This window comes from Hyposmocoma kahamanoa, unplaced genomic scaffold (assembly GCF_003589595.1).
Source record: "Hyposmocoma kahamanoa isolate Upper Pololo Valley unplaced genomic scaffold, ASM358959v1 192, whole genome shotgun sequence".
NCBI lineage: Eukaryota > Metazoa > Arthropoda > Insecta > Lepidoptera > Cosmopterigidae > Hyposmocoma > Hyposmocoma kahamanoa.
This window is the reverse complement of record NW_020653719.1, coordinates 8,595,890-8,618,144: the sequence shown is the minus strand read 5'-3', so window position 1 is coordinate 8,618,144 and position 22,255 is coordinate 8,595,890. Positions and strand designations below refer to the sequence as shown.

The 22,255-nt window shown below is 37.8% G+C and overlaps 1 protein-coding gene across 3 annotated transcripts in view; it reads right to left on the bottom strand.

Moving 5' to 3' along the window:
- Window positions 1-228: 228 nt before the first annotated feature.
- LOC113226453 (transcription factor kayak) overlaps window positions 229-22,255 on the bottom strand; it is a 52,647-nt gene continuing 30,620 nt past the window's right edge. The window contains exons 1-5 of one of the 3 annotated variants that reach the window (XM_026459077.1): window positions 7,423-7,794; window positions 4,611-4,785; window positions 3,717-4,287; window positions 3,235-3,367; window positions 230-2,518 (exon numbers count right to left, since the gene is read on the bottom strand). In XM_026459077.1, coding sequence (XP_026314862.1) covers window positions 2,309-2,518; window positions 3,235-3,367; window positions 3,717-4,287; window positions 4,611-4,785; window positions 7,423-7,485 — 1,152 coding nt within the window. In that variant the 5' untranslated portion in view covers window positions 7,486-7,794 and the 3' untranslated portion in view covers window positions 230-2,308. Of the gene's footprint in view, window positions 2,519-3,234; window positions 3,368-3,716; window positions 4,288-4,610; window positions 4,786-7,422; window positions 7,795-22,255 lie in introns of those variants that run through there. The other 2 variants (XM_026459075.1, XM_026459076.1) reach the window with 2 other exon arrangements.

Genomic DNA, 22,255 nt, shown 5'->3' with positions numbered 1-22,255 from the left:
TAATATTTCATGACAAAAAAATCGAATACTAAAAATTGCTATGAATATTAGGTAGTGAAGAAAAATTACAATGCAAGATCTGGCAGTATGGCAAATTAGACGCCTTAGCCTGTCCCGAAAGACGTAAAATTTTACTACTGTTACTACTAAATGTGGAAAAATTTAGAAGAAATGAAAAACCCAATTCAGGTGGTACGTAACAAATTTATATTTCTTCCAATTTACATATACATATAATATTTCACTACATCTGGCGACAATTAAAAATAGTTTAATTTTTTTATCAAATATAAAATTGCTTTGCTATTCATTGAAAAAATACAAAAGTACTACAATGGCGTTAAGAAAATTGTTTCTAGTAAAAAAATTACATCTCCATTATAACTACAATGTTCATATTATGCATTAATATTTCGAATGAATACAACGGTACAAAAAAGTCGTATAAAATATAGGCTTTTACCGCACTATTGCACTACTAGTGTTGTAAGTAATACGCTGAATAAATACTCCGCGTCCAACCTCTAACCAATAATACTTGCACGGACACGGCGGCTATCCTAACCTAATATAACGACGTAATTCAATATTTGGCTTAAATCTTAATTAAAACTACTATAAAGCATATAAAGTATAATTTTGGTCTACGTTATGCATATTAAAATTAAATTGTTAAGTGCTCTTATATCCTAATTATTGCCTTATATACTATTTTTCATTCCAGTGGTCTTTATAATAAGTAAGATTTTAAAAAACTCATGCCACATAAATATTTTATCTAAAGTAGTTCAACACTACATATATTGCGTCTAGTTTTTGATGACGTGCATTCACAGTTACTTTGTACATTAGTGAGTTTCAAATTGAGTACAACTTACAATCTCAAACATTATAATGTTAATGAAATATTATCATCAATGTAAAAAAAATACTAAAGAAGCGATTGGCATGAGTGTGAGGAGCCAACCCGTGTGCATTATAAATTGTTTGTCACCGAGCAGGACGCAATTATACGACACAAAAAGAAAGAAATATGCCTTGCTCGCTCTGGCATATAATTGCGTCTCTGTCCGGCAGAGAATGACGGTAGTTCTTTCGAGGCGCCGGGTAGTAGACCGCACAATCACTGGACGTATCACAAAAAGGCTTAACAAATAATTTACACTACCAGTACCTAACCAATGGAACGGTAAGACGTTAAACCAACATTGAGCTTACTTACGTTCAATATATTAATATATTCTTTAAGTAATATTGCTGTTAGTTATGGTTAACTAAATATTCATACACGTAATTAATTGTATTTCTGAGAGTAGACGTAGACAATGGCACAAGGTTTTATTATGACAAGATACTTCGTTCGGTAGATAGACAATTTTGTGCCAATACGGTTTACTGAGAGATCTTAGAACTTATACAATATATACGCACCGTCAAGTCTAGCCTCGCTAGATATAAGCACAACTCCAAATAAATCCTTAAAATGCTTCAAATAAAACTCTGTTTTATTCTTTTTAAAATCACAATTATTATTTCTGCAGAAATACAAATCTATATAAAAAATATTCTCCGTTAAAGAGTTCTAGAACAGCTCCTCAATTGACTTTTGTAGGCTGGCAACGCTGGGCCATTAATCTATAGAAGACTACGATATAAATAAAAAGCACATAGTGAGCAAGTTGTTTAAATTAAATCGAGCAGATAGTAAACGTTTGCCGTTGGCGGCGAACAAGGGAACAGATAAAGAATGCTTACGTGAAGATAAGGGTAAAGTAGCACATCGAATACATAAGAATCCGTAGTCTATACGAAACTCGATTATACGAACTAGGTTCGCACGCCGCCGGCGTCACACGCCGACGGTACAACCTGCGCAAAGGCACGCGTACCTACTGTATCTATATTTAAGACGTTTATAGAGCCGCGGAGCTTCTGACGCTCGCAAACCACCTAAGCACCTTTTACCGCACGATGTCAAAATCGACCTATTTATTATACCAAAAACACATCGAATTCAATCACTTGGGCATCTCCAATTTAACGAAAACATTTACTAGTAAGAACAAATTTTATTGTAAAGAACAAAAGCATCAGTAAGAGCAACACAATTGTCTGTGTAAACTTGTCATTCTCAATGTCTAATTTTATTTTAATTAGATAATTAAGCACAGTTAAATAATTTTTCGAAATAGTAACGCAGGGATTTGCCAAGTGTTAATTTATGTGTTTTTAATTAGTAAAGAGGGGGTTGCGAGTCAAGAAAGACTTCAAAAGGTTCAAATAGCAGTAAGGCGGCGTCGGTTAACTCTCAGAGACTGACAAGACTGTTATGCTGGTCTGGTGAAGCCTGGTCGGGTAGGGCTCTGGTCTGCTGTGCGCAGGGATGGGGGTGAGGGTGCACAGGGGTTAGACCAGTGCCTCCCTCCATGAGGCTGTCGAAGTTGAATGGGATCCCGTTGCTTGGTGTGCTGATTTCGATGCCGGCGATTTTGTTGTTGCCCACTTTGTTGTTGTGGATCTGTAAAGGACACATGTAGTTGCGTTAGTTTCACGCTACTTATTTTTAAGTTCGGCAGGGAAAAGTAGTATTTTATTGACTTGTCTTTAGCGAATTTAAAGTCTATCGTTAGAATCGAGTTAGCGCAATATTGGCTCGACTCGATATTCGATGCGTGCCGCACTATATTTCCCTTTTTTTTGGACTTCGCCATTTCGACCCGTGTTCGAAATGGCAAAGCATTTATAAGTATTCTATACTTAAATATTTAGGTAACAGCAATTTAAACCGAAATTAAGGATTGTCTAATAAATTAGTTAATCTAAGCAGACACACACCATAACACGGTTAGGTCCACACCATTCTGAGCCGACTCCAATATTAAACAACGACATTTAAAGTGTAATTGATTAAATATTCAAGTCGTCCCTTTTGCGGCCAATTTGTTTATTGATAATGAAATAAAATTTTAAGCAAAAAGAAAAAAATGTAGGCCTCCAAAAACAGGACCAAGTTACACCTGATGTGGTTTAGGAATTACTCTATGAACGAAAACCATTGAAGACTTTGTCCGCGCACGAACCCTTCAAGTATGGAAATGTTACTAAAAAGTTGTAAGAAGTCAACAAAAACAGAAATATCTTTCCCGCTTTTGAAATCATAACTACATTTTATTACTATCATTTGCACTACACAGAAAGTATTAAACCACATCAAGTTTAGTTATGGCGGTGTACCTGCGCAGGAGTGAGCGTGAGAGGCACCTGCAGGAAGCTGGGCCGGCTGGGCCGCGCCGTTACTGGTGGCGTCTCCAGTGGCGCCGGCGACGATGACGTCACTACCGCCAGGTTTGCTGCCGACAGCATTATTCTGGAAATAAACACACAGTTATAAGTAACCTATTTTGGATCTGGAAGTTCCGAGCGTTCGTAGGTATGAAGCCACGGAATTGGTGATACATATCATTATATATCTGATATATTTAGAGAGGCAGAAATAATCATTTATTTCGCACGATTAAAAGAATATTTTGCGAATATGCAAAGTTCTATTTGATTTTTGAGATATCATTACAACTACTAATAAAGAAATATGGAAGGTGAACCGGTCATGCCCGATATAACCTAAATTCAGCTACAGTCGTAGTGTTCATGGTGCAACTGTATCGAAATTTTCATTTACTGAACAATGTAGTAAAAAACTCGTTAATTATATTTACCTTTTGTCTGGTGTCGGCGTAAAGATAATATCGTTATCTAGCCCCAGCACATTACAGTTGACACGATCGACGGCGTCCAGTACTTCCACTTTCACCCTTACCCCGTCTTCGGGCAGCTCAGGGTTGTACGCGTAAGAGTCTTGGAAGGGCTTCACATCGGGCGGGCTTATGGGCCTTTTCGACATTCGGCAGGTTAAAAGATGACTTTGGAATATGCGTTCTAAACGATCCTTGTCGTTACTCAGTTTCCGGATCTCCTCTTGCAAAGCTTGTTTCTTTTCCTCGAGTTTGTCCGTTTCATCTTGGAGCTCGTTGGTGTGATCAAGTCTACGTTTGCGACAGCGCGCGGCGGCCATCTTGTTTCTTTCACGTCGGAGTTTTCGGCGCTCTTCCTCTTCTGGAGTGGTGTCTTGAGGGGCCTTGGTCGGTCTGCGTCCGCCCATGTTCCGACGTTTTGGCGCGGGTAGGCCGGGGCTGCTGCTGCTGTCGCCACTAGCGGAGAGCGGGCCCGGCGACACATGCAGCGCCGTCGTCGGGCCCGACTCACAATAACTTACCGGATTCAGGATGCCTGTAATGGAAAATCACCGTGTCAAAAGTATATTCGAAACACAACTTAATATTTGATATAGTTTGGAGCTAGCTGAGGGTCAAGCTTTTGTCTTGTACTTTTGTTTTGTCGTTGTTTGAAAGTCGTCTAGACAATTAATAGTTTATTGAGATATTAGGCTACAGGGAAGTGCAGCAACGTCTTCGTACGTTAAATTGCTTTGCAATTGGTATAATTTACCAAAATATATTGGCCTACCAACAAAATATTATCCTTTTTTTGTCTCCCATCCATGGATTGTTACTTGCTAATGTACAGGTGAAATATGATTAGAAAATACGTACCGTAATGGTTGTTCTGCGTGACGGAAGGCGGCACAAAGCCCGCGTGACTGGTCTGCTCGCTGCGGCAAGAGCCGAGCTCGATGTACGTCTGCTCGAAACTGCGCAGCTGAGTGGGCGTGATGGTCGCCGTGGTTCGGGTTGGAACCCCCGATTGGAGGCCTTCGAAATTCGCCAACTGTAAAGAAAGAAACGTACTCTTTACTAATGCGTAAACTGTACAACTTAACTGCCTCCATGGCCCAACGATTACCATGCTGGACTGCCACGCAGACGTCCTGGGTTCGACTCCCAGGCCAGGAGAAATATGTGTATGGCCTACATTATTTATCTCGTGAGTTTATGTGTAATTTGTGGTTATTTGTGTGTGTGTCCATGGCACCCGTGACACAGGGTTTCCCTAGTGCGGGGCTAGGAGTGTGTCGCGTTGTTATTATTATTATACATCGCGCCTATATTTCCATTTAAAAGATTCAAGATTAAGCTAGAGTTAAATACGAAATGCAAATCTATGAAACCAGCAGAGTAACTGCTCATTTAAAGCTTTCGAAAACCATTCAACATTATTTTAATCATCGTTATGATTTAATATTGTAACAAGTTGAATTATAGTAGTAAGTTGGTGTTCAAAACTCATAAATCAAATTTCATCATTTTGCAGCACATCCTGTATTACATGTTTTGAATAATAAATTTGTTATATTTAGGACATGTCTATTATAAGCATTGGTTTTAGTACAATGGCACCTGTGATAATTCCGCAAAATATTAGCACATGGTGCTATGTCTATAAGAAATTGTGAGCTACAATACATTTAAGCAAAATGGCTAAACGTAATCCAACGTATCATTTAAATCCACTTGTGAAATCATTATGCAATGTTTATTTATTGTATTATTTATACGCGGCACTTGCTTCCACATACCGATCAGCCTTTATCAGCAAAATATTATTATTTGTAACGCATATCGTAAACAATCATAATATGTTGTATACTTCATACAAATAAAAATACGTAAAGAATGTTTGGGATAATTAATAACATGGTGTTTGAAAAAATATTTTAGGCGCTGTTAATTATTCGTGAATGCATAGTAACTTTTTGGAAATTTCCGCAAAAAAAAAAATATATATATATATAGCATCCTTGAGGCCACAACTGCAAAATGATAACTTTTCAAGAGAGGTTCAAAAATTGTACGAACGAAATCAGTCTATAGTATTTTTATGCTGCAATACGAAAGTTATAAAATTTCACATAATTTGTTTTATGTATCTAGTTAGAAATTAGTAGAGATTGGTAGACGCCGGAGACCGGCCAGAGCGATGAGGCATACCAAGAAGGAGATGGCGAGATAACTTGGACGCATATATAAAAGACTGGCCTAGCCTTGCGTGAAACAGTTTCCACCGTGGAAGTTGAGAGGCTTTTGCTCAGCAGTGCACGGTAGGCTATTTTAAAAAAAAATGTAGTGCTTATAAGCTTTATGACTTTTATACGATGCGTATGTAGTATTGGTAAAAGGCGCGTATTTGCATTAAACCAAATTTCACAAGAGAGGGATTTAACGTAATGACTTTGTTATTTCAATGGCTACGATGTTCATTTTTGCACAGTAAGCATTAATTTATGTTGTCTACGAACTGATAACTATAGATTCCCGTAAACCACGCTAATTTGGTTGCCACGACATCTACGCGAATTTGATTTGGCCTCTAAATTACCGAAATGGAGACTCGTAATCAAATGCTAGTTACGCGTAATTCCACTATCTCCGACGTTATGACGTATGAACATAAGGCTATTATATATTATAGGCTATTATATATACCAAGGATTCGATAAGTAGCGTTAGAAAATCATCAAAAACAACGTAACGAAATTCGAAAAAGAAATTCTCAAAACGTTTTATACGTTTCTTGTTGTCTCATTTGCCGCTGCAATAGAATAAACAGTTCCCTATGAAATGCGCGATTTACATTTTTATAACCACGCTACTGAATGTATCGGTTTAAATGATTCAGCCGTAAGGCCTAAAAGGGTTAATGCCGGTAGATAGTCCATAATATTACGTAGATAGATAGGCACCGAACACTGGTGAGTGTAAACAAATAACTAGATTTAACGCGTTACAGTGAAAGCAATACATAAATCTTTCCTCGCTAATGTTGGGCTTTAGTGTAAATACGAGTAATAAGTATTAGATGTTATAAACCATTGGATTTGCGAACGAATTAATGCGGAAGGATTTTTATCAGATCATTTACTTCCCACTGTCAATGGATTTTTTTTTAAAGTTTCTCACTAAAAGGCATTCATTATAGATTACAAAATTAAAGAAAAAATAAGAATTGATAAATAGTCGATAGACACACTTTTTTATAATAGTTTATCATAAAATCACATGTGGTTTCATATAGAAGCCGGCATCGTTTGATATAACGAGAAACAGAACGGTGTTGACAGATTTATTATTTCATTAAAGAGCATGGAACACACGTAAGTTGTAAATTAGACAAGTAAAACTACTTCAGCACATAATTACACCGAAACGCCATTTCATTTGGCACAAATTCGGCAAATTCGCTTGTAGATTATTTGGTCAGTGCTATTAACTCGTGCAAGCTTTGATAAGACTTGTTCTGTATTATGTAGATTCTTAATAGGTATTTAACATACTAATGTTAATGGTATTTTTTCTATCATGGACATCAGTCTTCACAACTTATATTTTAACCTTGTTAAATTAACGGAAATTGTCTGTCATGTCGTGTTTTTGATTTCGTGTAATGTTTGGTGGGGTTGTAGTGTACCTGCTGGCACCAAAGCTCGGTGGCCAAGATGTTGGCGAACTCCAGAGGATCTATGTTCTGCATCCTCGCGGCTGTTGTGGATCACTCGCGTTATAATTAGACGCTTACTCTATTGTATTGCGCTTTTTGCGACGCGCACCTTCGTGCTGTTCGAGTTAGTTAGTCGATATGTTCGTTAATCCGCCCTCGCAAGTTATTCGTAACTACAGTCGATCCGTCGATGCACTTTCCGAAGGTTAGATTTCGATTTGGTAAGTGGGTTTGTCGTAGGGGCGGATCGGTGTCGGTAGTCGTGTGTTCGCGGTATTCGCGGGTCGTACGCGGGAGTGCGGGTCGTTCGTTCGTTGCGCGCGCGGACGGCGGCCGGCCGCGGCTGATCGCGCGCTACTGCCGTGCGCCTGCGCCGCCGCCGCCCTCGTGCGCCCGAAATCTTCGCCCACAAGCGACGTCCAATCATTTATTTATAGAGCACTCCTCGAACTCCGGAAATATTTCGCGTCATTTCGCATAGTGCGTCGGCTGCTGATTATCTGAGGTAATGGCAAGCATCACTCTAAACAAACCCTATTCCATGCGCATGCTACATACATCAATAAGAACCTAATTGCTACAAGTCAAAATATCTATAAAATTTTGACATAATAAGGATATCCGAATCCCAAAGAATACAATGCCGGCACAAAGTATGAAGGCCGGCTAGTATCTGTGAGTCTATAAACAGTAATTATTACTGCTTTCTGCTGATGCGGTGTGGGCGGCAGGCTGCACGGACCTTGCGCCAAGGCCGCCAGTGGGCGATGCGGCGTCGGGTGGCCACAGCCTTACGATACTCATCAACGTGTGTGGACTACCTTATAAGGCACTCTATGATAATAAGGCAATATCCTTGAATTGTGGTATATTTTCACCTAAAATAGTAATCGTATCATAAATTTTAATAGCTTATATTAAGGAAGTTTTTAACAGTCAGCAAGGACGTTGATTTTCACGTTTTGCGTTGTTCCCCTCAACAGGCATTTTTTTTTTCACACTCACAGCCAAATTAAACTAGATCTAGGTACGAAAAAACTGCCATAAACCTATTGATGTATCGATGTAAATAGTTGCGATGAAGAAAATCAATAATATCGAGTTCTTAGGTTTTCGCGATTGTTACACATAGGAAATGAAACTAATTTTCCGGATTTAAATCGCGTATATTTGTTTTTTCAAACAAACCGACGTTTCGGGCCCTTTACAGGTCCCATGGTCACGGTTTTAATTATATAAATTATAGTGTTAAATCGAAAAAATTCATAACACCGTGTAACAAAAAAGTAGTTTTCTCTCTAACGGCTATCTCAGTGATTTACAGAAGAATTTATATTCTAACATGAAATTAATCACAATACATTTTCCAAGAAACAAATATTTATTCAGCACAAATTGAGGACACAAAGTGCTGATTCGTGTGTTTATTGCACAGTGGCAATAATCCGTTCGAGGCGGGACAAAGGCAGGCTACGGAAGGCGGGCTGGTCAACCAATTACCACAATTGCTTAAATGAAATTCGTTCCTGTACGATGCTGCATCATAGCATGAGCAAATATAGTAATTCAAAAATTTCAAGTTTTTTTTATGATATCAAGTGAAGGGACGAACAAATCGTGTCTGGTGGTAGGCGACACGTTTGTCGATAACAGTTGCAGTGTCACTAGAGTTTTAAATCACAAATATCTGAGGGGCACTGTCACTACCTCCGTCACATTGACACAAGTTAACAAATCCCATGTGCCTGTAATTTCACCAGCACCCTTACTCTCCAATACTGAAACGCAGTAATGTTCACATCCACAAGTAGCTCTTCCCTGCTACTTTGAAACGTCACACCGTACATTCAATTACGAAACCTATATAGCGCACTGTTAATACAATAGTGTACTAACTCAAAATGTGTATTTTTCAGAATCTATGAAAAACGAATTACTCACTTCCCATGAAAGACTATTAAAATTTATATTTAAATTTATATAATTTATATTTAAACCTACACGGTTAAAGTTGATTACAGACTAAATAATAAATTTCTACTCGCGAAATACACTTGTACCCTGATATTTGCGTAAAGACTTACAAAAAGTTTTGTCTCATTTTGAGTTAAGTAGATATCTTTTAAATGTTTCTTACAATATTTTAAGGACGCTTTTATTGACGTGTAGAGAATCAAATTTTAATCTCGAATTTCACATATTTTGAGTTATAGCACTATTGTAATAGCAGTGCGATATTATGCAGATAAAAGCTAATAAGAGATAGAAGCGGAAATCTTCAAGGCAGACGATCATGCGGTTGTGGTCTCCAACACGATAGTTTGATGTCATAATTCCATCACACAATTTCACAACACGGAGAAAAACTGCAAGAGCAATGGCTACGTACAAGAAGGACGATTCATGACCAAGGATACTCTCAGAGTGTCAGGGGGTCTACCCCGGTTCTCCTTCCAACATGCGTCCGAAACAATTACAGTCAAATAAGTAACACTCTGCCAAAATAAAAGACATGCGACTAAAGCTTCATACTCGCACAGAGAATGTGAGTAGATCCCCTGATTCGGAGATAGAGAGGAAGATGAATATCCGTATAGTACGTATGCTATGCGCGGCCGCAGACCCGGAGTAACCGCCCGCTAATTGGTCACGGTGCTTACCTAGCAATTAAATGATATTATTATATGTGATCCCCATTTCCCGCGACTCCTGTTTATCATAATCATCTTTTTAAGGCACGCGTTTACCTGATAAATTTAATTAGAAAACTTTTTAGCTGAAGTGATTAGTGCCAAAATTGGCAATTACCTAACGAATCTAAAGATTTAATGCTATACTTAAATTAAATTAAAATCTCCTTATAAGTCGTCAATTAATTTGTTGTGTGTAAATGAATTTGATAAAATCAAAGAACATACCGCCTCGTCTTCATTAAACTAATTAAATGTTTTAAGCTACCTACCTTCATTTCTCGACTGGCTAAAACTACTAAACATATCGTATGACGTGTATGACTTTATAATATTTATATCCCCTTGCACTCAACTTATTATAAGCACGTCTTAAGCCACTGCTTAGTTGATAAGCCACATGAGTGTCTTCTGCATTGCAAGCGTTGATTCAAGACGTACTCAACTTTAGTGCTAGTGGACATTAGTGTATATAAGCTCACAATTGCCGATAAACAAACTCACGTGATGGAATTTGAAAATATGAACCAGGGGTGTACTTATTTAAACAGATCTAAATTTAAGTCGAATCCCTCGGGCAACGCAAAATAATTACAAAAAAAGAATTAAATATATTTTTCACCTCACTAGCTCTGAAAGGCTTTCTTTCTCATTAGAAATCTGCGCGCATTAGTGTTTTTTGTACGCTAGCGTCATGCTAGCGTGGTAAAGGTTTTTGAAATTCGAACTTGACGATGGACTGTGAAGGACCTAACTTTTTTTTAATGAAAAGAAGAGATAATGACACGTTTAACTACGCGATTGGTCGACAATGGTAACTAATTGGGTTTATTAAATTATTTTAATTTGTCGAAAAACTAAAATAATTTCAATAATCACGTAATCACCCAGAATTATAAGTACAAGCAAGAATAAAAATTAATTAGATGCAAATTCAGAACGCTTCCGATGATAAACTTTTCCTTTGATTAAAAAAAAAACTGATATTCTAGTTCAACTGTTTTTCTTTTATCTACCATTTTCCTTTGGGATGAAAAGTTGCGTGTTTCGCTCGGCAGCAAAGTTGTTTTGCGTCTCGTGTCTTGCAACCCTCGATACGCTCAGGATTCTATTTTTGAGCCACTGCAGCCTTGCATAACAAATAACTTTTGTTTTTACCAAAGGACTGAATGTCTGCTGTCCTTTTCATAAACATCGTAATCGGTATTTTTAGCGAAATTGAGTTATTCATACATCTGGAATCACCGAAGCGAGCTTTACAACCCCCTAGCGGTTTTTTTATAACTTATTTAGTTTCAGTTTTATTGTTAAACTAAAATCAGTGCAATTGACGTTTTTTTAAAGAAAAAAGAACATTATGTGCCAATATCTCAAAAGTTACCAAAACGCAAAGGCGTTGTTTATGACAAGGAGGGCAAATGTTTTTACACGTTAGAGGTAGGTAGGTGTATAAGACGTTATCGGCCGACGTGCTTATGAGATCACTACTATAACTATTTATGACGTAAACATGACTGTCATCCATTGGAGGTATAAAGCCGTTGCCACCAACAGTTACTAAACCTGCAAATCGAAGAGGCGAAAGAAGCTTGAAACGTTTAAAAAAATCGATTCAAAAGTATCCGAAATAGGTGCGCGTTTATAGTACAATCTAATGAAGCGTATCTACCCTGTGGGGAACAACAGGTCCAGACATATTTATATCATAGCGTGATGAACTTTAAGTTACTTGTGTTGTTTTTTTTATGTGTGACAGTGAGTGACAAGTACCAGGACGAACTGGTGGTAAGCGACACGCCTGTCCATAGCAGAGACAGTGCCACCCACAAATTTAAATCGCAAAGATCTGAGGAGCACTGCGCCCGTCACCCTAAGACATACGTTGACAAGTCCCGTGTGCCTGTAATTTCACCAGCACGCCTACCCTTCAAATCGGAACGCAGGAATGAATGCTCTCTTGATGACAGAAATAGGTATGGTAAGGCAGTACTTCGTTGGACGAATTCTTTCATAAAGAACTTTACTGCATAACGAGTTTTATGACGTAAAAACTATGAATGTAAACAAACCGTAATAAAGTATTTTATAAGGCATTACCTGGTTAATATAGTAAAATTAGGTATAATGAACTCTATTTAAAATTGTACTAAATATACAACATTTAAATAAAGATATTTAATAACGCGTTTCACAACTTTCCTACGATAAACAACCTAAAATCCGGTCTTTTAAATGATGACAGTAAATAAAAAGCGACCAAATGAAAGAGTACAATAGTAATACGACGTATGAAACTCACTGCTAAATATTGTATTTGACCGGTTAACCAAATGACAGCTCAAATTTGTTTACTTTTAGATAATTAAGATACGAGCCTAAAAACAGAATTGTCGCATAGTCTCGGGGGAATTCCCGCAGATACCGTATCCTATCTCGTTTATCGTTACTAAAATTCGCTTCCTTTCCTTTCCGCGACAGTGTAAATTGCACCTTATGCTCAGAGCCTTAGAGGAAGAGAAAACAATATCTTCGCAAAACGGTTTTTCAATACCATACTATAGCCTAAAAGTTGCGAGGTTCGTGCGGTAATAGCCACGGATTGACATATCGCACATGAAATCAAATACTGTGGTAACTCAAAATTGTGAAATTGAGAATACACAATTTCAAAATAAAAAAACAAAAAATACTAAATAGATGGACGAACTAGTCGTGCGCCAGCGCACTCTGTCTTTCGTCTTTTGTTTGTTACTGTATGCAATGAAGGGTTTTGTATTGTAATTATAATCGGACGGTCCACCGAAAAGGGGTCACCATCGCCATTTATAACTAGCATCGAGACTTGTCCGATATTAAAAATGCTTTTCACTACCTTCCCAGATTAACTCTATACTTCTGTATTTGCACCTGTTATGTTATTTTGCGATGATAACCATCTGATAATGATGTACATAGATTTTAATTGTTTGACGGCGGAATAAAACGGCTACATCTCGGTTTATTGAACTTTTTATTGTTATCTACGATCTGTTTCAACGACCTTGTCACTTTTTCGCGGTAGAGCAGCGTGCTTGTGTAGACATTAAGACTCGATTACATTGAGCAAGTTTACTAGCTACTTGCCAACGAATTCACTAGCTGCTAGTAAACACGCCCAGTAAATAATCATATTCACTAATTTATCTAGCAGATTTTAGTAGCAGTAGAACTCTTTGTAAAATAATTCGTCTTACCTAATTCTGCCGCCAAGCAGTAACGTGAGCATTACTGCGTTCCGGTTTTGAAAGGTAAGGGTGCTGGTGAAATTACAGGCACGTGACACGTGGGACTTGTTAATTTATGTCTCAGGATGACAGGCGCAGTGTCAGTGCCTCTTAGATCTTTGCGATTTAAAGCTATGAGCGACACTGCAACTGTCATGGACAGATGTTGCGCTTGCCACCATGCGCATGACTTGTCCGTTTCATCATATTGTAAACCATCTATGCGAGAAATGAAAGCCGGGTTACTTTACTAGCTATTGGCTGGCGTGTAGACTTGTTAGCTAGTAAACTAGCCGTGTATCATCAATTCTTGTAGTGAAATAGCAGCGAGTATCCCGGTGAAACTTGATTTCAGTAACCACAACTAGTCGACTGAGTGAAAAATTTGTGTGTCGTTATCACTATCGCATTAGCTGGCTCGCCCGCTTCTAAACTCCCCAGTTAGTAACTAGTAAAGTCGCTCAATGTGATCGAGCCTTTAGATTACATTATTGAAGTTGTATTTATTTATTGTTATTCGAAATTAAATTGTTACGTTTCAAACATAATTTTGAATGTACAGTATGTAAATTACGTGTTTTAGTACAGTCAATATCGGACTGAGCGACTGACAAGATTTAAATACAGCTCTGCAGTAATGATGATAAGGACGTTCCAAAGTCCAAAGCGCGTTCAGCGTGCGCAGCAGGCTATGGCTGTATCAAAAAAATATGGACGGTTTTTGTCGAAGGTGAAATGTGTATAAAGGGATTGAACAACGGGTAGATAACAGGGTGGACCATACAAATCAGATACCATAGAACCGTTAAGGAAAACAGAAAATTGATCATGATTTTTTTATCGCCACACATCACGCACCATTGTGAAAACCATACCTGGCAGAGTGAGGTAGCCGAAGTAACAATGGGGCCTAAAACAATGTATACTTAAGGTCCTATACCAAATTATATCCTGTACCGGTGAATAATAATTCAGAGTTAGTAAAGTTAAAATTACAAACAGAGATTAGATTAATAGATGTTACTTTGGTTTTAATTGAGACATTAACTAGTGTCACACCTGCCTTGTTGATTAACACTAAAATGTATTTATACAGTTTTTATGTATGTTCTCAAGAAGTAATTAAGTAATATAATTTGCAAACTAGCCTTAATATGAACCTGTTACCTATGCACACAGTTGGTGCAATACCACAATAAAATTTGATGAAGGTAAATTAAATTGAATATATTTTAATTATTTATATAGCAACACTGTTATTTTTGTCTTTGGATTGCCAAAGACAAAACGCTCGTTTCAAACACGAAAAAAAATGGCGATTAGTGTTGACCAGTCACCATTTTTTTTAAGCGTCAATTAATTGAATAAAATTGTTTCTTATCCTCTATTTAACATAAAACAAAGTTTATTTGACAGATGAAACAATTTCATGATTACTGCGGTCCCCACACTAGGCAAGCCTGTATCGTGGGGTCCCATACAATCGATTTACATATAATACTTAGCCTCTAAATGTACAGAAAGTATCAAAAATGTATAAACAAGTAAACCTGAGACGTGTAGTGTTGGTACATTATTAATATAAATATTTATTATATGTGTAAAAGTAATAACTAGTCCTTAATAAGCTAAATAGCAATGTTTTATAACAATAAATTCACAATGCTGCTACGACATGAAAACAATTAAATTCTCGACGGAATCGTAAGTAAAGCCAATCAACCAGTTTCGCAGTATATAGCTTCGAGCACTACAGATAAATAAGTCAAATATACATAAAAGTACATTATTATAGATAAGTATATACGTTACAAAGCACACGTGCGGATAACTATGTTATCAATACCTCGCCTAAATGAAGTTCCTACAGTCTGGTGATAAGAAGTATATGAATACTGATAATTGCGGAATTTAATACTAACAAAAATAAAAGGTAGGTTAAGTAACAGTAGAGCTCCTTGTGAAAGAGTTGTTTTTTCGTCCAGAAAAGTACTTGCCACCTTACCTATTTCTGCCGCAAAGCACTAATGTTTTGTAACGTACGAGTGGCAGGGTTTATATAAACTCGTACATTACAAAAGTTCCCGCGCTCGGAACGCTTCCGCGGCCGCCTCTGTGTGGCCTGAGCGTTGTTACGCGGACCTCGTGTAATTAAATAAAAAGCCCGGTCCATATAAATTTTACTGTAGGAATAAAGGAAGAGAAGGTAGGGAAAAAACAGGCGAAGTAAAAGCGTAAAGGCCCAAATGGGCCTATATTTTCCACAAATATTATGCTTTTACAAGCAGTTAGGTTACATGATATACAATGGTATAACTGGTCAGAAATTTATATGAAATCGGGCACGTGAACTCACTTCGGAAAATTAATAGAGAATGGCGACGGAATTCGAGCCGTAAGAGCAACGAAGAAAAGTACGATTCGAAATTTCAAATTAAGTGGCCAGGAACCAGACTAAAGGGTGATAAAAAGGTGGGATTACGATTAAAGAGGTCGCAACTTCACATTGCGTTTCGGTTTTGAAGGGTTAGGGTACTGGAGAAACTACATTCACATGGGACCGGTCAACTTATGTCGTAGGGTAAACAACGCAGTGGCAGTGCCACTGAAATCTTTGCGACTTAAAACTCTGAGCAGCACTGCAATTGCTATGGTCAGGCGTTATCACCAGGCGCACATCTTGTTCGTCCCGACACTTGGTATCATAAAGAAAGATGGGTTCGTGTATTCAGGTCTACATCTCGACGTGATTCTTTCGGTCCAGTGCCAGGTGCCATTAATACCATGTCCGCTGCAACGATGTTTGTAGCGATGTGTTCAGTCCGCGCGTTCAACGTCACTTACATTAGAAATAATAATAACGCGGAATAATAATAACGACGCACACATTCATAGTGCCGCACTAGGGAAACCCTGAGTCGCAGGTACCATAGACACACATATAGACAACTACAAATTACACCCAAACTCACGAGAGAAATAAATGTAGGCCATACAAATATTTCTCTCCGAGACCTCTGCGTGGCAGACCAGTGTGGTAATGCTGTCCCTATTGTCCTTTCTACAAGAGGCGCTCCAAAATCTTCTCCATAAGTTCAAACTATTAGATCTCAAGAAAACCCTCCACATTACCCTAAATAATATAAAGCTTTAATTTTAAATACATGCCATGCCGAATTGTAAAAAAAAATACAGAGAGAAGAAGACGAAATAGACTCTCATTACCTACATTTCACTCCGTCAATATACTAGTTACACATCATACGGCATTTATTTGATTACGTAAATGTACACATAACATTGAAAATTAGAAAAACATACAAAGGTATGGTAGCTGTAAAGTTACCTAACTCGGTGAAGAAATACTTTCATAGATATCTCATAGATGGTGCTATGGCTAAAAAGTCGTAGATAACCAAATATAAAAATCCGACAAAAATAAACACATGGAAAAATTCGTAAGGTCCGCTGGTTTTTCGTGGCTTAGTTGGCATAGCATCTGACATGGTTTGCCAGAAGACGTCGGCTCGAATTCGGCCGTATCGAAGGAATTTTTTCTAAGTGTTCGATCTTTGTATTAATAATTATAACAAACTAATGGAGTAATTTCACAAAAAACAATTCAATACAAATTTAATAGAAAAACATAATAGTAAAAATAATGTGCCGTACAACTACACCAATTATCAGTAGTGCTAGCACGATAGGACGCGACATGCACGAGAGTGACATAAAGCGCGATATACTGCTTTTCTCACATAGAGTATCTCGTGCTATTGGTCTTAAACTAGAGACCTTGTACCAGAGCAACGGAATTCACTTCGGGTCACTTTCTAGAACACTCAGATCAGAACCAATTTAGAAAAGTTAATTTCCCAAGGGTGTTACCGAGGTACTACCGAGAATTGAAATCGCCGAGGTCATCAAAACAAAAAATCATGTTTCACAAAAGATAAATCCGTGCATAGAAATAAAATACCTAAATACATACATTACTCTGAATAACATGGGTAAAATGAGTTTTGATAATTATTTTGTTTTCCTCCACAGCCTCTTTACAGGTATTTTAACCAGTTTTAAAAGTAATGAGTAGCGAAATAAAGTTTTCCTTATAACTACACAAGTGTCGCGTATATACAATCCATTTAACAGTTATTATGTATATATAGAAGTAATTTACATAAAACTAACGTAATTATTAATAGAAAATAAGTATTAAAATTAATTTGTTTTCATGTACCATGCTGACGTGTTTCAAAATTACCACATTCGTCGTAAATCTACGACTCTAAAACAAGATAAATATCAATTGTTTCTAGTAGTTGTATTTCTATTGTTTTTTATTGTTTTAAAATGTAAATAAGAACTTTATATGTATAAGCTTTTTGTGTTTGACTTGCACGGCAACGATTAACCGAGACAGCATCTTAACATTAATCAATTTAGATAGTGTAAACTTAAATATAATTACCATGCCGTCCATTACCCTCAAGGATCAAAGAACTAATCATACTTCGCAGTGCCCTAAGTTGTTTTGACAGCACAGGATTCGAAATTCGCACCGCGTCGCGTGCTATAGATCGCTATATGCGCGCGAGCACGTGGATCACGAGTGATACTTAACAGGTGACACGCCCACTAAAGAAACAATGTTTTGTGTTTCGCTCTTTTCTTTACGTTCAATTCGACAAAGATGGTTGTTTTATTATAATAAATTAGATGACTAAATATCATCTTCATGGATTCAAAAGCTGTATTAATAACTCTGATTTCATATGGAGTAAAGTCAAAGATACACAATATCGTGACTATAAATTCTATTACAAATTCGATATAATATATTGTTTAGTAATTTTTTATCGAATGTTTTATTTCAACAAACGTGAATTAGATACATGTGGCTGCGTCATCTCTGTAAAATTATACATCTCATATCATCACCATGGATAAGTTAACTTGTTTAGTGAAATCTCGCCAAGAGTGTGCGTCGTAAACTAATATACAAACAGCCCAGGTCAGTATTTTAGAGCAAACTCTGGGCTGTAATTCCCAACAACACGACACGAGTAGCGTAAAATTCTTCCCATGCCTTCGTTTACTACCGTCCTTGCCAGTTACTCGAAAACTGACCTCATCTCCATTGAAATACGGAACTTATTCTACAACCACAACAAGGCCCATAAAACACTCCCAGCCTATTACGCTATCAATTCTAAGTGGTCATCCAGCCGTGGAGGCACGCTCAAAGACGGTTTACTTCGTATCTGGTCGGCTGTTTAAGAGCTCATTAACGAAACGCTAATTGCCCGCACTAATGCGTTGCTCGGGTTAGTATATTCCTTGAACTGGATCTAAACAAAATGAAGCAGTGTTAGATACGTTGCACACGTTATGCGTTTCTGGTACTTCGCATAACTGTACCTCAATAAATTTTAGAGGTTTGGAATAAAAAACGCAGCAAAAAATACCCTTGGAGTTGGTAATGTATATCCGTGAAAGACAAGTTACGTCTCAAGGTCATGGAGGTCGGTTAACGTGTTAGGAAAACGCGAAGGGTCTTTAATCGCCTTGCTTTTAAAAAACACAAATAATAATAATAATAACTGCTCGCTTCTTAAAAACACAACTACAATTTTGGTAATGCTAATGAGAAACGTCGTTAGCGTGCGTTGTCTAACATGTTAGCTGCCGATGTACTTGAAGACAACGACAACAGTGTTTTAAAAGCAACAAAAGGTACGTGTAGGTAATTGATGGTAATCTATGTTTAAATACAAGTAGAAAAGGTAGAGCAACACATGCGGCGCCGACAACTGGCGCGACATTGACCGCCACACTGGGCGAATAATAAAGCGAATCGACGCCTGGCACCGCGCCAGCGACACTTCACTTCACCACCAACCAAACAACCAAACTGTTCCCGAACCCATTGCTGCTTACACATAAAAGCGGGAAAACCGCATGGCGTGCAGAGCAAGCAATGGAGTCTATAGCAACAAATCATGCGTTTTAGAGCATAGACAGGATCGATGCACTGTCGCTTTCCATATTGCAACACTGCACCCACTAGGGCATTATAAACAAAAAATACAGGGTTTTAAAGGACAAAGAGCTACGAACCTCATAATTTCCACGAAGGCTTTTAAGTTCAGCAGACGATAACATTGATCGAATACTTCTCTAAATCGTAACACTTAATACCACGAAAATTGGTTCACAAAATAGTTAACCATTAACTTTTTACTTCAACTGGAACCGGCCTTCATTTTCAGGAAAAGCGCTCCATTCTTTTATTCTCGGAAAACCCGCGTGAGTCACCACTCTCTATCGCGGCAGGTCACTACGCGCGTATTTACATTCGTCGACGACTCGATTCAAAAACTCGATTACAGTGAATGATTCATGCTTATATGAATCAGCGTACGACATAAGATTTCACTTCTAACCTCTTCAATAGTAATTATGAAACCTAACACTGTCAACTTTTTGGCAATTTGGAAAACTACAAACACTACTACAACATGGGGGAATATTGACAGGGAGCCGAAGGTTAAGAACAAGGAAGCGACGGTAAAACAAGAAAAAGTGGTATACTGACGGAAAAAGGTAATTAAATTCTAAATGAGCATACGCATTAAACGCTTCGCAGACATAAATAGCAAATTAATACATGTACGAGTTAATGATACGATATGTTATCTGAAAGCGAAGGATTGGCGCCGAATACGGGCCGGATATCGTCCGGAAATGGCGCACATTCCGCGCGGCGCCGCGGCCAACCGCAGTCTTGGCTCAAAAAACAAACGGTACCGTTTTTTGCAATTTAAACGCGTAACAAAAGAACTTTTTTGCCTACGAACTTATGCGAAAAATTGTTTTAGTCATCTTCATATAATAGGCCACAGCATATCACTTCCATGTCAAGTATATTATTATTATAATAGAAAAAATAATCATCCTTGACCAAAGAATAAGTATCATTATGCGCTAAATGAACTTGATTCAATTTAGATTTTAATGGTCACTTTATCTATACTGCGAAATGTTTTCAATCTGTATTTATTATTCCGAGACGATAAGCGGCAGCTGCACGGACTAGAACAAAGAAGTATAATCCTAACACATTGAAAAGTATACGTATGTTACTACCTTTATAACGATATTGTGCACCTTTACAAGCGGCCAAGTTATGCGCACTTATGTGCATTATCAAGAATTAATTAACTGGAAGTTGTGTCGCAATTATACAATCAATATGATGCTGCGATGTGACACGATTGTTGTGAACAAAAGTAATAAGGCTTGTTATGATTTGAACTTTGCCCCAGATAGTTTTAAATGTAGAAACCAGTTATTAACAAAGAAATAATGTAGAAAAGATTTTATAAACTCTGCTAATACTTATACATACGATTTGAAATTTTACGTTCCTAATGTAGTCATGCTCGACGAGTTGGAATATTGTAAAAATTGCACCAATGGCGTCGATTTACGAGGAGTCACTTTAAATAACGTCGCTGCTAATTAATTTCAAGCGTGTGAGCCCTGTCGGCTTTAGGTATGGAGACGAAGGGCGATGCCCACGCACGTGTTACTTGTTTTATTTAATTTTTTTTAATTGCTTCGCCCACATCGTCGCCCAGGAGTGGGAGATTTCGTGCCACTTCGGACACTCTCGGCACTTTTCGCCGATGGCTTTGAACCTCGTTGAACTTTGAACGGCCAATTTATTGCGAAGGGTTTTCAATATGTCCATATTTGGTGACACATATGTAATGAAAAATCTGTTAATCGCGATCGAACGAAAGACTTGACGTATAGTAATTTCTAATTGATTGAGGATAAATACAATGTTAATGCGCTATAGGAAGTCACAAAGAAGTCGAATAAAATCGATCATTTGAACGGTTGTAAAGACGATAAACAATAGGAATACAGTTTACTCCATCATCGGTTTAACGACATCATGTGCGTTTTTGGAATCGCAATGCGCTTATTATGAGGTTAGGACCTCTTTGTCGGTACCTTGGGCTCGTTGTAAAAATGTACAAAGGCAAACAGTTATAGCAGGCGACGTACTGGCGGTTAGAGAGACAAAGCCATTGTTTCAGCGGCCTGTGTTTGGCGGCACTTATGCTAATTTCTTTTGAGGAACGCCACTGCCAACCTTAGCGGGGTAGCTAATATTTTATTACCTGCAATATTCCAATAAAGAAACAATTGCTTAAGCGACCTGAGATAACATTAGAAAAATAGCAGTACCTGGTCTGTTATAAAATGTTCACTAAACGTTAGTCGAGGTTAAAAAAAGCATGCTTCATTTTTTTTTACTAAATATGCGCATACGCATGGAAAGTGTTTTTAAATTTATCAGCTGGGTGCGGAAAGGCCGTACACGGTGACCCTGACACCGCCTAGCACCGAGCCAGATAATACGCCCATCTTTGTAGCACGCCACACCAATCGAAATAAGGTCGACAACAGGTTGCCGATGAGTTTCTTTAGCCACTTCGACTACCAGATAGCCAATATCTTTAAAATGTTTATACGTTTTGAAACGTGTCCGCAGCGTTAACTTTGTAATTTATTTTAACTTACACGCTATTTATATCGTTTCCTGAGCAGTGAAACATGAAAAAAGTTAAAAGGAAAAAACCGACATGTGCTAATTGAACCTCTTGCCAATAAGTACCAGAAAATTAAGTGTTGCTTTCGAACTTAGCGCTTTTAACATTCCTTAAGGTTTCCACGTCGATACGAGTGCTGTAACGTAGGTTCCCTTATCGCACAGGCAGATAATGGCAATGGAACCGTTGTTATCGGCTTTCGTCGAAATCGCGCACAAACACT